This window comes from Seriola lalandi, unplaced genomic scaffold (assembly GCF_002814215.2).
Source record: "Seriola lalandi dorsalis isolate HSWRI2012SDOR001 ecotype SW California unplaced genomic scaffold, Sedor1 jcf7180002054259, whole genome shotgun sequence".
In the NCBI taxonomy this organism is placed as follows: domain Eukaryota; kingdom Metazoa; phylum Chordata; class Actinopteri; order Carangiformes; family Carangidae; genus Seriola; species Seriola lalandi.
In genome coordinates, this window is record NW_019524812.1 from 187,614 (window position 1) to 198,686 (window position 11,073).

At 41.9% G+C, this 11,073-nt stretch overlaps 2 protein-coding genes across 4 annotated transcripts in view; one reads left to right on the forward strand and one right to left on the reverse strand.

Annotated features, from left to right (window-relative positions):
- cux1a (cut-like homeobox 1a) overlaps positions 1-1,513 on the reverse strand; it is a 56,313-nt gene extending 54,800 nt beyond the window's left edge. Inside the window, exon 1 of one of the 3 annotated variants that reach the window (XM_023405005.2) lies at positions 1,360-1,513. In XM_023405005.2, coding sequence (XP_023260773.1) covers positions 1,360-1,422 — 63 coding nt within the window. In that variant the 5' untranslated portion in view covers positions 1,423-1,513. The remainder of the gene's footprint in view (positions 1-1,359) is intronic. The other 2 variants (XM_023405004.2, XM_023405006.2) reach the window with 2 other exon arrangements.
- Positions 1,514-7,885: 6,372 nt separating this feature from the next.
- On the forward strand, positions 7,886-9,635 carry LOC111654109 (alpha-(1,3)-fucosyltransferase 4-like). Its single transcript, XM_023404988.2, has one exon. The coding sequence runs from the start codon at positions 8,177-8,179 to the stop codon at positions 9,338-9,340; it is 1,164 nt and encodes a 387-aa protein (XP_023260756.1). The 5' UTR covers positions 7,886-8,176; the 3' UTR covers positions 9,341-9,635.
- Positions 9,636-11,073: the final 1,438 nt, after the last annotated feature.

The following is an 11,073-nucleotide window of genomic DNA, read 5'->3' on the forward strand; positions in this document are numbered from 1 at the left end:
GGGGGGACAGGAAGGGGGTGGGAGATAGATAGTGCAGGAAAGAAAAGAGAAAGCAGTCTCAAATTTTTTACATAATGCATGAACAAGGGGGCACGAGTAGGAGGACCAAATAGGATCAAATAAATAGGAGAAGTGAAGCCTTGATGATGTGGCATAAGTGCAACACAAAGCCCGCTGGGAAGACTTGTTCACTGTCCTTTTGTCTACCCAGTCATAGGGGCATCATGACCTAAATAAAAGTTTAAATCCCAAGCCTGTGCGATTTACAAAATAATGTATGAACAATTGGGCTAGCCTACATAATGCAATCTTATGTTAATGACGACGGCGACCGGGCTGCTAATATTCATAAATTGTGATTTGAAATTCAGCAATGCACGTTAAATGCCAAGTGAAAACACAACAGTGCCATTGTCTACATGTCTTGTGATAGGTCAAACAGGCTCTAATATACACAGGCTATATTCACACACACTGAACAGGCCCAATATTTTCCTCATATCCTTTACTGTGCCATGGATCTCCTCCATGCACGCCGAGATTAGTGGCGTGCGTGAGGCTGGGACATTTCTGGAGTTCATCACAACCAACAAGGTCATGATCGCTCATATTTCTACTATTATTTTATTTAATTGCATCGCGTCAACAAACACTGTCCCGTCCCGTCCACTTCCACAGACGTGGCAACGTCTGTAAAAACCTCTCTGTGTATAATTGCCGTCGGGGGGGGGGGGGCCCGAAAAAACGGCCGAGTTGATCAACCATAATCACGGAGACGACTTCAACATAAACTGCTTTAAACCGTTAGCCGATAAGATTGCTAAGGTTTTCATTCGCTTTGAACTAAACTTACATTTGACAGTTAAAAGCAGAAAGAAACAGAAGCAAAGCGCTGTTGTGTGTCAAGGCTGCCCGTCTGAACGGTTGGTGTCACCACAGCGCCACCGTATAATGAGTCGCACTTATTTTTTCCCCCAAATTATCCAACCTTACAACGGCTAAAGCGTCGGGCTAACTACGGCTACTCGCTCCAGTAAAAGTTGAACAACACGCAATAAAGATAGCGAACCGAAAGCTTTCCGACAGAGCCCCGCCGTTTTGTTTTTATTTCGGCGCATCCCCGCGGCGTCGCCCCGGCTTGCCCAGTTGCAGTGTCCGATCGATGTTGAATTGAACAAAGAGGATCAATTTCTGATCAGCGAGAGAGCCACTTTCATCAATGTGAGGAAGAGGTCTTGAATTCTCTTCCGAAACACCTACGAGACGGCTGCCGAAAAAAAGACAAAACGCAGCCGCCGAGAGAGACAAGGCAACCGAGGCAAATGGAGGGTAGACGATTTAAACAGAGGTTGAACTGACCTGTAGTTGTTGTAAGTCAAAGCGCTTCCAATATTGAAACATCGATCCTGCATTGGCCGCCATCTTGAGACATATTGAGACAGGAATGAGATGCTGATAGAGAGCGCGGGGGTTGGAGTTCAGTGGAGAGGACCGGGCGGTCGGAACACCCGGACCGGATCACTCCCACTGCTCACCCCCGCAGCAGCTGCTGTACGGAACGGAGTCAACTTACAGGAGTGTTGCCTTAATAACGCCATTATAATTGCTTAAATAGCATTTTATCAACACTCAGATATTACAGGTAAATAACCGAACTGGCGTTAAATTACTCCCAATTTTATTACGCTGAAATACACGAAATTGTGAACGCCAGATAAGCCTACGTTAGTTCTTCCAGCTTGGTTTGTTATTATGTATAATGGAGAGCAAAGATCATACAAAAATAATGCCAGGAGGCTACTTGGAAGCCATATCTAAAAAAAAATCTCAGCAGGGTAGCATTCAGGACCAATCTCTCCTTTGAAATGTGTGGCACTGTGCAAGAACATAATGTAACATCTAATAATTTATAAAATCAATAATCATTTCTCCTGCAAATTCAGCATGACAGTCAGATTTAGAAATAAAAAGTCACTTGGTAATATATTTACCCAAGCAACTGCTTGAATTTTTGTCACTGGCTCAAACCATTGCTGATATTTCTGTTACAACAAAAAACACAACTCAAATTTATGAAAACTACATCTGTTTTGTTTTGTTTTGTTTTGTTTTGTTTTGTTTTGTTTTGTTTTGTTTTGTTTTGTTTTGTTTTGTTTTGTTTTTAGTGAACCCAGTGAAAAAATCTTGTTTGTTTCATTATGGATGGACGAGAGGGGCAATTGCAAAAAATATATATATAAATTTAAACTAAATTTATTTCATTAGCACTCTTGAAAATAGAATTCAGGGTAAGTGTCTGACCAAACAGTGAAAACACAACATTCATCACAAATTAATAATAAAAAATAACCACAATCATTTGAGTTTTATGATACATACAAGTATATTTTATTTTATTTTGATTAAAAGGGTGGATCTAGTGTACAAACTCAGCATATGCAACAAAGCAGGGTTGGAGAGGACCTGCTGAACTTGGCCATTCAAAGAACTGGTAAAAGATGGAGTGGACTTACATTTGGCACAAGGTATTTTCGAGTTCGTGATTTTCTCAGTGAACAGTTATTTGATTAAGAAATTAAGTTTGATATTCTCATTTAAGGCGTCACTTTGCTACATAGATATTAATCAGATTAGTTAATCAAATCGGATTGTTGTGTTATTAACACAGTCAAGTCATTGCAGCAGCAGGGCAGCCCAGTGGTTAGAGTGTCAATGTGCATACATATCTTTTGCTGAAGTGACCTTGAGCAACGCACTGAACCCTGGCTGCTCCTGAGGCGTCACTCCTGCTGGCCATGTCCTCTGACCCCCCCCAGTGTGTGGATGTGCCTCAGAGGGATATGCAAAGAATTTCTAATTACACTGTATGTTTGGAGTGCCCTAAATTCCTGTGTCAAACTGTACCGCCTCATGCACCTTAAAGCACATCTCGCCTCAGCTTCAGCCTGCAATTGCTCTGCACACCAAACTGGAGCCGAGCTGCTCAGGTTTATCAGGGCAACACATCTGTTGTACACATTGTTTTCATTTTTAGCACTTTGTGGCTTCCCAAATTTGACTTGTCGAATGCGTCGTGAGGCCTGGCTGTATGGAAAATCCACGCCTGCAGTCACACGTTGGAAGTTTTTTTTTCTTTTTGAGTGCTCAGACCTACAGCCTTTGTATCAACTCAGCCTTTACTAAAAATGTTTCATAGCTTTATTTTCTTTCTCTCCAATCATTTTCATTTCTTTACAGCCATTGCACTTTAATTGCATTCACTAAAAATAACACAAGAATTTGCCATAGATAATGACGCCTCTTTCACTTCATTCGTTTGGATACAAAGGTGGCCATTTTTGTGCTTTGAATTAGCTCAACTTTCACTTCATTACTTGATTTGATTTGAAGCTGTTTGTGTCTCCCTCCTACTACAGTATGAATGGTGCTCAGTGCTCAGCTGATATGTAGCCTAAATAGCTTTGCCTTATTTTATACTTCATTTATAGACATAATACAGTGAATTAAAGGCTTTAGTTTTCCCTTCACTCCCAGTCACATGCTTTTAATAAAGTGTACTGAATCACACTTAGCATTCAATCTGTATAAAACAAATAGGGAGAACTACTTTAAAAGATCATTACGAATGAAGACATAAGAGCAGCATGATTCATATTAGTTTTAACATCAGTTGTTACCACATCATGGTTGTCTTTTAAAAGACTGGACAATTGATCTGCACTAAGATACAGGATGTAAGAAATCCTCCAGACGTGTTTACGTTTTAGAAAAAAATACGACATATAAACTGATGAATCCCGTGTTTAATCCTTTCATTTCTTCCCCTTTCCACCATGTTAATCAGTGTTTCCTTCGCTTGGCCTGCATGACTTGTGATGCTACCTATCATTAAGCCAAACCAGAAATACAGGTCTGAGATAATCCGCACAGGCTTAGTAGCTCTGCAGTGTGTCCATTATGCTTTGTTTGTATAGTGATCTCTTACTATCACACAAAGAAAACACAAAACTAAAAGAAACATGATGTATTTTTATCCCATTTACATTACGATGAGTGGCAGAACTCAGCAATATTTTCTCAATCAATGGTAACATCTGAAAGTATCTTCACAATGCATGGTGTTTCTATTGAGAAATCTTTATTGGCTCACACCACATTGCACGGCAAACAAAGAACTTTGTCTTACGATTTTTATAATTATTCATTTTACTAACATAACATTTTACTAAAAAGTATAACCCATAAATCATCATATAATGAACAACACAACATCAACATCAATCTCATTTCAATCACATAACAAACAATGTGTTTTCTATTCAGGGAGGACAATCAACCTGTCTGTTTCTATAGCTACTGGTATTTTACCAGATCATAACTGTGCACATACAGATATTTGACTTTTCTGTAAAATTCGTGAAAAAGCGTGAATTGCAACAATTTTTATATATAGGCCTACTGTAGTATCTCCATGTTTTGATGCAAAATTGTATTCAGTAAGGTAATAATTCAATTAGGAAAAATTATCATAGTGCAAATTTTGTCGTGAACATTATGAATCGTTTGATTTTGTACTGCCAGGCGCTCTTCTCAGACTCTCTGCATTTCAACATACTGCATCTCCATACGGATTTGACTGAAGCTTCACTAGGCTCTGGATTACTTTGAAGCAGTAGGGGGTACACAGTGTAAGTCGGAACAAGTAAGAGTCTGAGCTATCAATCCACCTACAAATTATCATGTTCCTGCTACAGAGGCTCATGCACGTCTGGCATGAATGACTTGTGTGGGTTTTTTTTTCCCCTCACGTCTTTTTATTACTCTATATGGTAAAATTAAAGAGGAGAAAAAACAGCGTAAACTGTTGATGACAAGGACAACAGCAGGAACATGTTGGGGCTCACAAATTTACCCTCATCAGTTCATGTGCTGTATGTCTGGTTGGTTTAAATATAAAGAAATCAACACATTCTTTGTGTCAGTGCCATTATACAACTAGATCTTATTGTCCAACAGAGCTACAGGGGAAAGAATAAAACAGCCCTTCCTTTAGCTTTCCCACTTTTCTCTGTTTATGTCCCTTTTCCTCCTGCTCATTGACTCTGCCTGTAAGGTGCTTTTAGCGGGCCTTGTGTGGCTGGGTTAGAGATGGATGTGTGGCCCTTGGGAGCTGCAGGCAGGGAGCAACACTGATCATGTCAGACAGGCTGGGGAGGCTGTATAAGATCATCATCACCCAGCAGTGGAGTGAATCGCCGCAGTGGCACTTTCACACAACCTCTGACCCCTGGTGTAACCTCTAAGGTCATGATCAAGGTCAGGGGTCAGCGAGGGCCTCTGTGATCAGCGAGCTCACAGGCCCCTCCTGCCTCTTCCTCCTCCTTTTCTCTATGTTTCTCTCCCTTCGTTTTTTCCCCCTCGCTTTTCGCTTTCCCTCATCTTCAATCTGTTTCTCTATATCTCACACTCTCTTTTACCAGCCGGGACCAATTGAGACATCCCATCCCCTGGGAGTGCAAAAAGGAAAGCAAGAGAAAATCAATAGGGAAGATGAGTGAAGACCTGGGGGTCCCATCAAAAACTGAATGCTTCTCTCTGTGCTGGTATGATTCACACACCCACAAAAACATACAGATACACAGTGGTACTACTTTTCAGAAGCAGGAAGGTAGCAGTAAACACAGGTATATCATCTGTATCACCGCTAATAAGCGCAGAGTTAAAAGCAAAGATGGCTTCCACAGTCAATATGAAATGACCTGACAAGCCCCTTTGCCTGTTTTCTGTCGTCTTATCTGTGTTGCATGCATGTGCACATGTGTCCAGTTGCTGCAGTGACGGCTGAACAGAGAAAAACGCAATAACAAACCCTCCATGGAGATTCAAGGTCTGCAACAGTAAATGAAAGAGCTTGATGACAAAAAAGTTGTTTTCTTGCAAGAGCGAAGGGGAAGGATGAAGCAAACATAAATGCCAAGCTTTGTGTATCACCATGGCTGTAATTTGAGCTGAGCAAAATGTCAGCGTATCACCAATCACTTCAACTTTAATTATAGCACATTTCCAGCAACATTTGCATGCTTCGGTGCTGCATAATAAAGGATTAAAATAAACAAAACCAGACTGAAAGCAGATAAACAAAACTCATTCCTACGTGTCATCTCCTGACCTCAGCCACCTCTGCCATTTCTGAGGAAAGACATACATGTGTGTATAATGTGGAGCCTCACCACGTATCCATAACTTATGAGTTGCTGTGTTTCTTCCCAACACAAGATAACCCCGGGCAGGACATTAAATGATCGGCTGAAAATAGAACTGTTCAGATGAAAGGAAGGATAAATAATGCAGAAAGAATACAAAACCTCTTATGGGAATATCTTGTCACACACACACAAGCACGCACACATTCACACATACACAAAGAGATGCTTTTTTTCCCCTTCTTCTTCTTTTGCTCCACGGTGAAGAAAAGTGAATGGATGTAACAGGAAGGAGGAGGACCCAGTGGAGAGGACACACATGCTTTTTGCTTCATCTCCTCCCACTCCTCCTTGTCTGCCATTTTTTTTCCGCTCACATTCAGACTTCATGACACACTCTGTGTCTGTGGGGAGAAATAATGTTGTCCCAGTCACGGTGTGTTTTTCCTGCCCACCAGAGCTCAGACACAACACACAGTGCAGGATTTCCAACTCTGTTGTCTCATCATTTTTTCATGAGTTTTGATCAGAATGCAACCCCATGATGACAACAACCTGGACAGCAGATCCATTTACACGGACTATGTGTCACTATCTGAGGCAGTTGTGTTATTTTTTTTTTCTTCCTGTATTTGTTTAGGTTAGCTCACCAAATTAAAACTGTGAGTCATTTAGTAACATTAACATTTCTGGTTAGAGGGTGTTGCAATGCTAGGTCATATCTAATAAATAAAACATTCAGGACAAACCTTTTCAAAGCCTCGCTGCTGCATGCCTAATTTTCAGCTGAAATGTTTATTCATTGGCCGAATTAAACATGCATGTTTGGAGATAAATCCCAGTGTCACTACACTGCACAAGCTGCACAGGACACCGCACAGGCAGCTTTGTGTTTGTGTATGGAGACACCTAGTGGTGTAAGATCTGTTTAACAGTTTATTGGAGGATTCATGAGGGATGGAGCGGCCTCTTATAGGTTTTATCACCTTGACATGAATAAAAAGTTTTCATTAGTCAACCCATGACGTCTGAGGAATTATTTGCTAATCATTTTTAATATGAGTTTATTGGCCAGAACTTTAAATTAGGCTGCGATATTGCCAGTTTTCCAAACCCCATTGGCTTATATTGACTCAACTGTAAACAGAGTATCGTCAGCCTTGGAATTCCTGTTGAAAGAAAATGGGAGATTGTGTTGACTCAACTAGAGAATTCTGTAGGAACTGAATTGTGATTAAATGATTAGTAGGTTATATCTGAATTAATATCAACTTTATTTGACTACAAAAGTGTATTTGTTTTGAATCATTACACTATCACCCCAACCTGTCTTCTCAAATTCAGTCGACTTAGAATTTTAAGGCAACCAGGACACTACTTTTTTTAAGTAAAGAAAATTGTTTATTTTCTACAGCGCAGGCCTTCAGCACTAAATAATATGTTATTATTATTATTATTATTATATTATGCAGAGCAAGTCATTTAGGAGCTAAATTAAAAAATATGTCATGTATTTAAGAAAAAAAGACTTGCTTATTTCATCAGCAAGACACCACGCCCTGGGCCAATGTGTTTACCCAACCTAGAAGTGCCTGAGGCAGTAGGCCTCACAAAAGCCCCATTCACCGGTAACAGGAACCCAGGTCAACGCTGCCACGTCAAAATGCTTGAGCATACAGTACTGGGGCAAATGTGTTTTACTCTGTTTTGACCAAGAAGACAGCGTGAGATTGCACCTCACCGCTGAGCAGGACAGACAACAATGCTGAAGCTTGTTAGCACAGTGGATTGTTGCAGGTGCCATTGTCAAATAACCTGTTATCGCAATGTCACGAACGTTTGGGTGTGTCAGCAGGCTGCAGTAAATTCCTGGACTGATATTTGTGCTGTACTTTACTTCCTTGTGCGGGGCTGAAACAGTTCGACTAATAAGTTTTTAAACTCTGGGGGAAACTGTAGAGTGAAGGGCGTCGATGGGAGTTGTGGCTCAGGGGAGAGCAGCAATCACAGCTCACAGAGCAGACAGGCGCTCCGGTTTGTCCCAGCGGGAGAAATGTTGCGTACTTGTCTACAGAAGGACCTATTCTGTGTGCGTGGCTGCTATCGGTTTTTTGTTATTCCTGGAAGTCTGCCTGCTCTACCTACCGGACCCGTTCACGCTGGAACCGCTTGTCTCTGCGGAGAACAGCGCGGTGACTCTCCTGATCTGGACGCACCCGTTCGGTCGGTACGGAAAACTTCCAGATTGCTCTGCGCTCTTTCAGATCGACGGGTGCACGCTCACCGACGACGAGCGCGCGTACCCGCAGGCTGACGCTGTGATCGTCCACCACCGGGAAGTTGCCAAAGGCACCGCTGAACTGCCACCGGATCCGCGGCCAAGTGCGCAAAAGTGGATATGGATGAACTACGAGTCCCCCGCGCACACACCCATACTGTGGCGTTTTGAGGGTGTTTTCAACCTCACGTTGAGCTACCGGACAGATTCTGACATTTTCCTGCCGTACGGGTATCTAATTCCCCGTGAGCACACAGACAGGACACCCCAGAACCGCTATGCGCATCCTCTCCACACACCCTCTCACTCACACCTCCTCAAGCCCCGCCTCTTGGCCTGGGTCATCAGCAATTGGTCAGAGTCCCATGCACGCGTGGCCTTCTACTACCAGCTCCGCAGGTATGTCCAGGTGGATGTGTTCGGGCGCGCGGGCCGGCCATTACCGGAAGACAGCGGTGGCGGAAGCGTGGTGCGGCTGGTCGAACGGTACCAGTTCTACCTGGCGCTGGAGAACTCGCAGCACACCGACTACATCACGGAGAAGTTGTGGAACGCAGTGCTGGCCGGTGCCGTCCCGGTGGTCCTGGGTCCGTCCAGGAAGAACTACGAGCGCTTCCTGCCCCCCGAGGCCTTCATCCACGTGGACGACTTCCCCTCAGTCCGAGGACTGGCACGGTACCTGCTGATGCTGAGGCGCAACCCGGTCCGGCTGAGGCGGCACCTGGACTGGAGGGGGAGCTACAGCGTGCACCAGCCCGCGTTCTGGGCTGAACACTACTGCACAGCCTGCAGGGCGGTGAGGAGGAACAGGCACAAGACTGATGTGGTTAAAGACCTGACATACTGGTTTCGCTCGTGAAAACAGCACGTGCAGCACCAGACTGAACTAAACTGAGATCATTTATATACACACTCTCTGTAGTGAGAAAGGGGAAAGACAAACTCCTGATCTAAACAAATCTATTGATCATCAACCAAGGCTAGGGAGACTGATCATTTTATTTAAATTATGACTTAAATTAAATTACCATGTGTCAAATCTGAGAATGACTTCTCATGTTTTTCTTTTTAAACTAATTTTGTTTGTGAGCTGTCTCATATTCCTGTCTTTTTAAAGACCATTCACACCCACAGAGTAAAGTTGTTTCTGCAAATTATTGACTCATCTACATTTGGCTACTTGTGGCCCCACATGGGTTTGGACTATACTGGGATTCTTTGTGTTATATATTTACAAAAACATTTACTCAAGTCAGTTTTATTGACACCATTAACCCAAAAACAAAAATCACAATTTGCCTCAGAAAGCTTTACAATCTCTACAAGACAGTCACCTGAACACTCATCCTTGGACCCTTGATGCAGGGTCTTTCATAAAGGATATTTCTTACATTTTATAATGTATTTCTAGGCAGTTAGTGGTTTCAGCTGCTAGCATTACAGACATAATACTTGCTTGAGATGATTGATTGCAATAGTTTCTTGCCAAAATTCATTTTTATCAAATATGTCAAAATCCTTGGTCCAACTTCAGTATTTTAGTATTTTAGTAGAATACAACTTACTGAACAATAATAAAGGTGATAAAATTTTACCTTTGATAAATTAGCTAATCCATGCAAGTCAGACATCTTTGCAAAGTGACATGTCCATAGTGGAACATGGAAATCAGAGCTCAAAAATTAGAATAAAACACATTGTTTTGAAATATAAATCGGCATAGATGGTTAAAACAAATAAAGCTGGTACATTCAGTTAGTATAGGGTGGAGGATAGGTAATGGATGTACTCAAGGAATGTGTGAGTGTGTAACCTTGTGTGTGCGTGTATGTGTGTGTGTGTGTGTGTGTGTGTGTGTGTGTGATTCAGGGAGGCAATACAGAGACTACCTCAAGAACGTGCACAAATACCTCCTTGTTTATGTGACTCTGTCCTGAGGGGTTAGTACTAAATCAAGTTAATCATAGCATCCCTGGATCTGATCTACTATTAGCTTAATGCCATACAGGGTTGACAGTTGTGTCATATTTAGCAGTGCAGCCTTGAAATAGCACTCCGAGCCCTTGCCTTGTGTCTGCACATCACTGACTGGTTGACTGCAACACTGTTCCCGCTCAGGCGTCTAAATGTACTGATGTCTTTATAGTTCATATTCCTCTGGCACAACTTGTTAGTGAGCAAAACAGCTGTACTAACACACACATCCTCCACATTGTAAACCCCAATCCATCCATGACACAACATTTTATTGTAAAGTCCACAGAAAATGTTCAGCACTGTACTGTTAAAGTGATTTCAACATTTTATGTTCACTTGACACAAAGCCTAATGTGATTTCATGTAGGCTGAATGAACACTGTTCGTTTAGCCGATATTTTGATAGTTGAATGACCTAAAAAAAAAAGGTTGTAAAAATATGCACTCGCTGTTTTTTATGTTCATATGACAAGTAGTCACTTTCTTGTACAATAAAATGAGAATTTGTGTTCACTTTACAGCAAAAACATGAAATTACAAAAATTAAATTATGCTGAAAGCAATTTTTTTCTGTTTTTATCAACTTATTATTTTTTAGTGGACACTTTAGTAAAG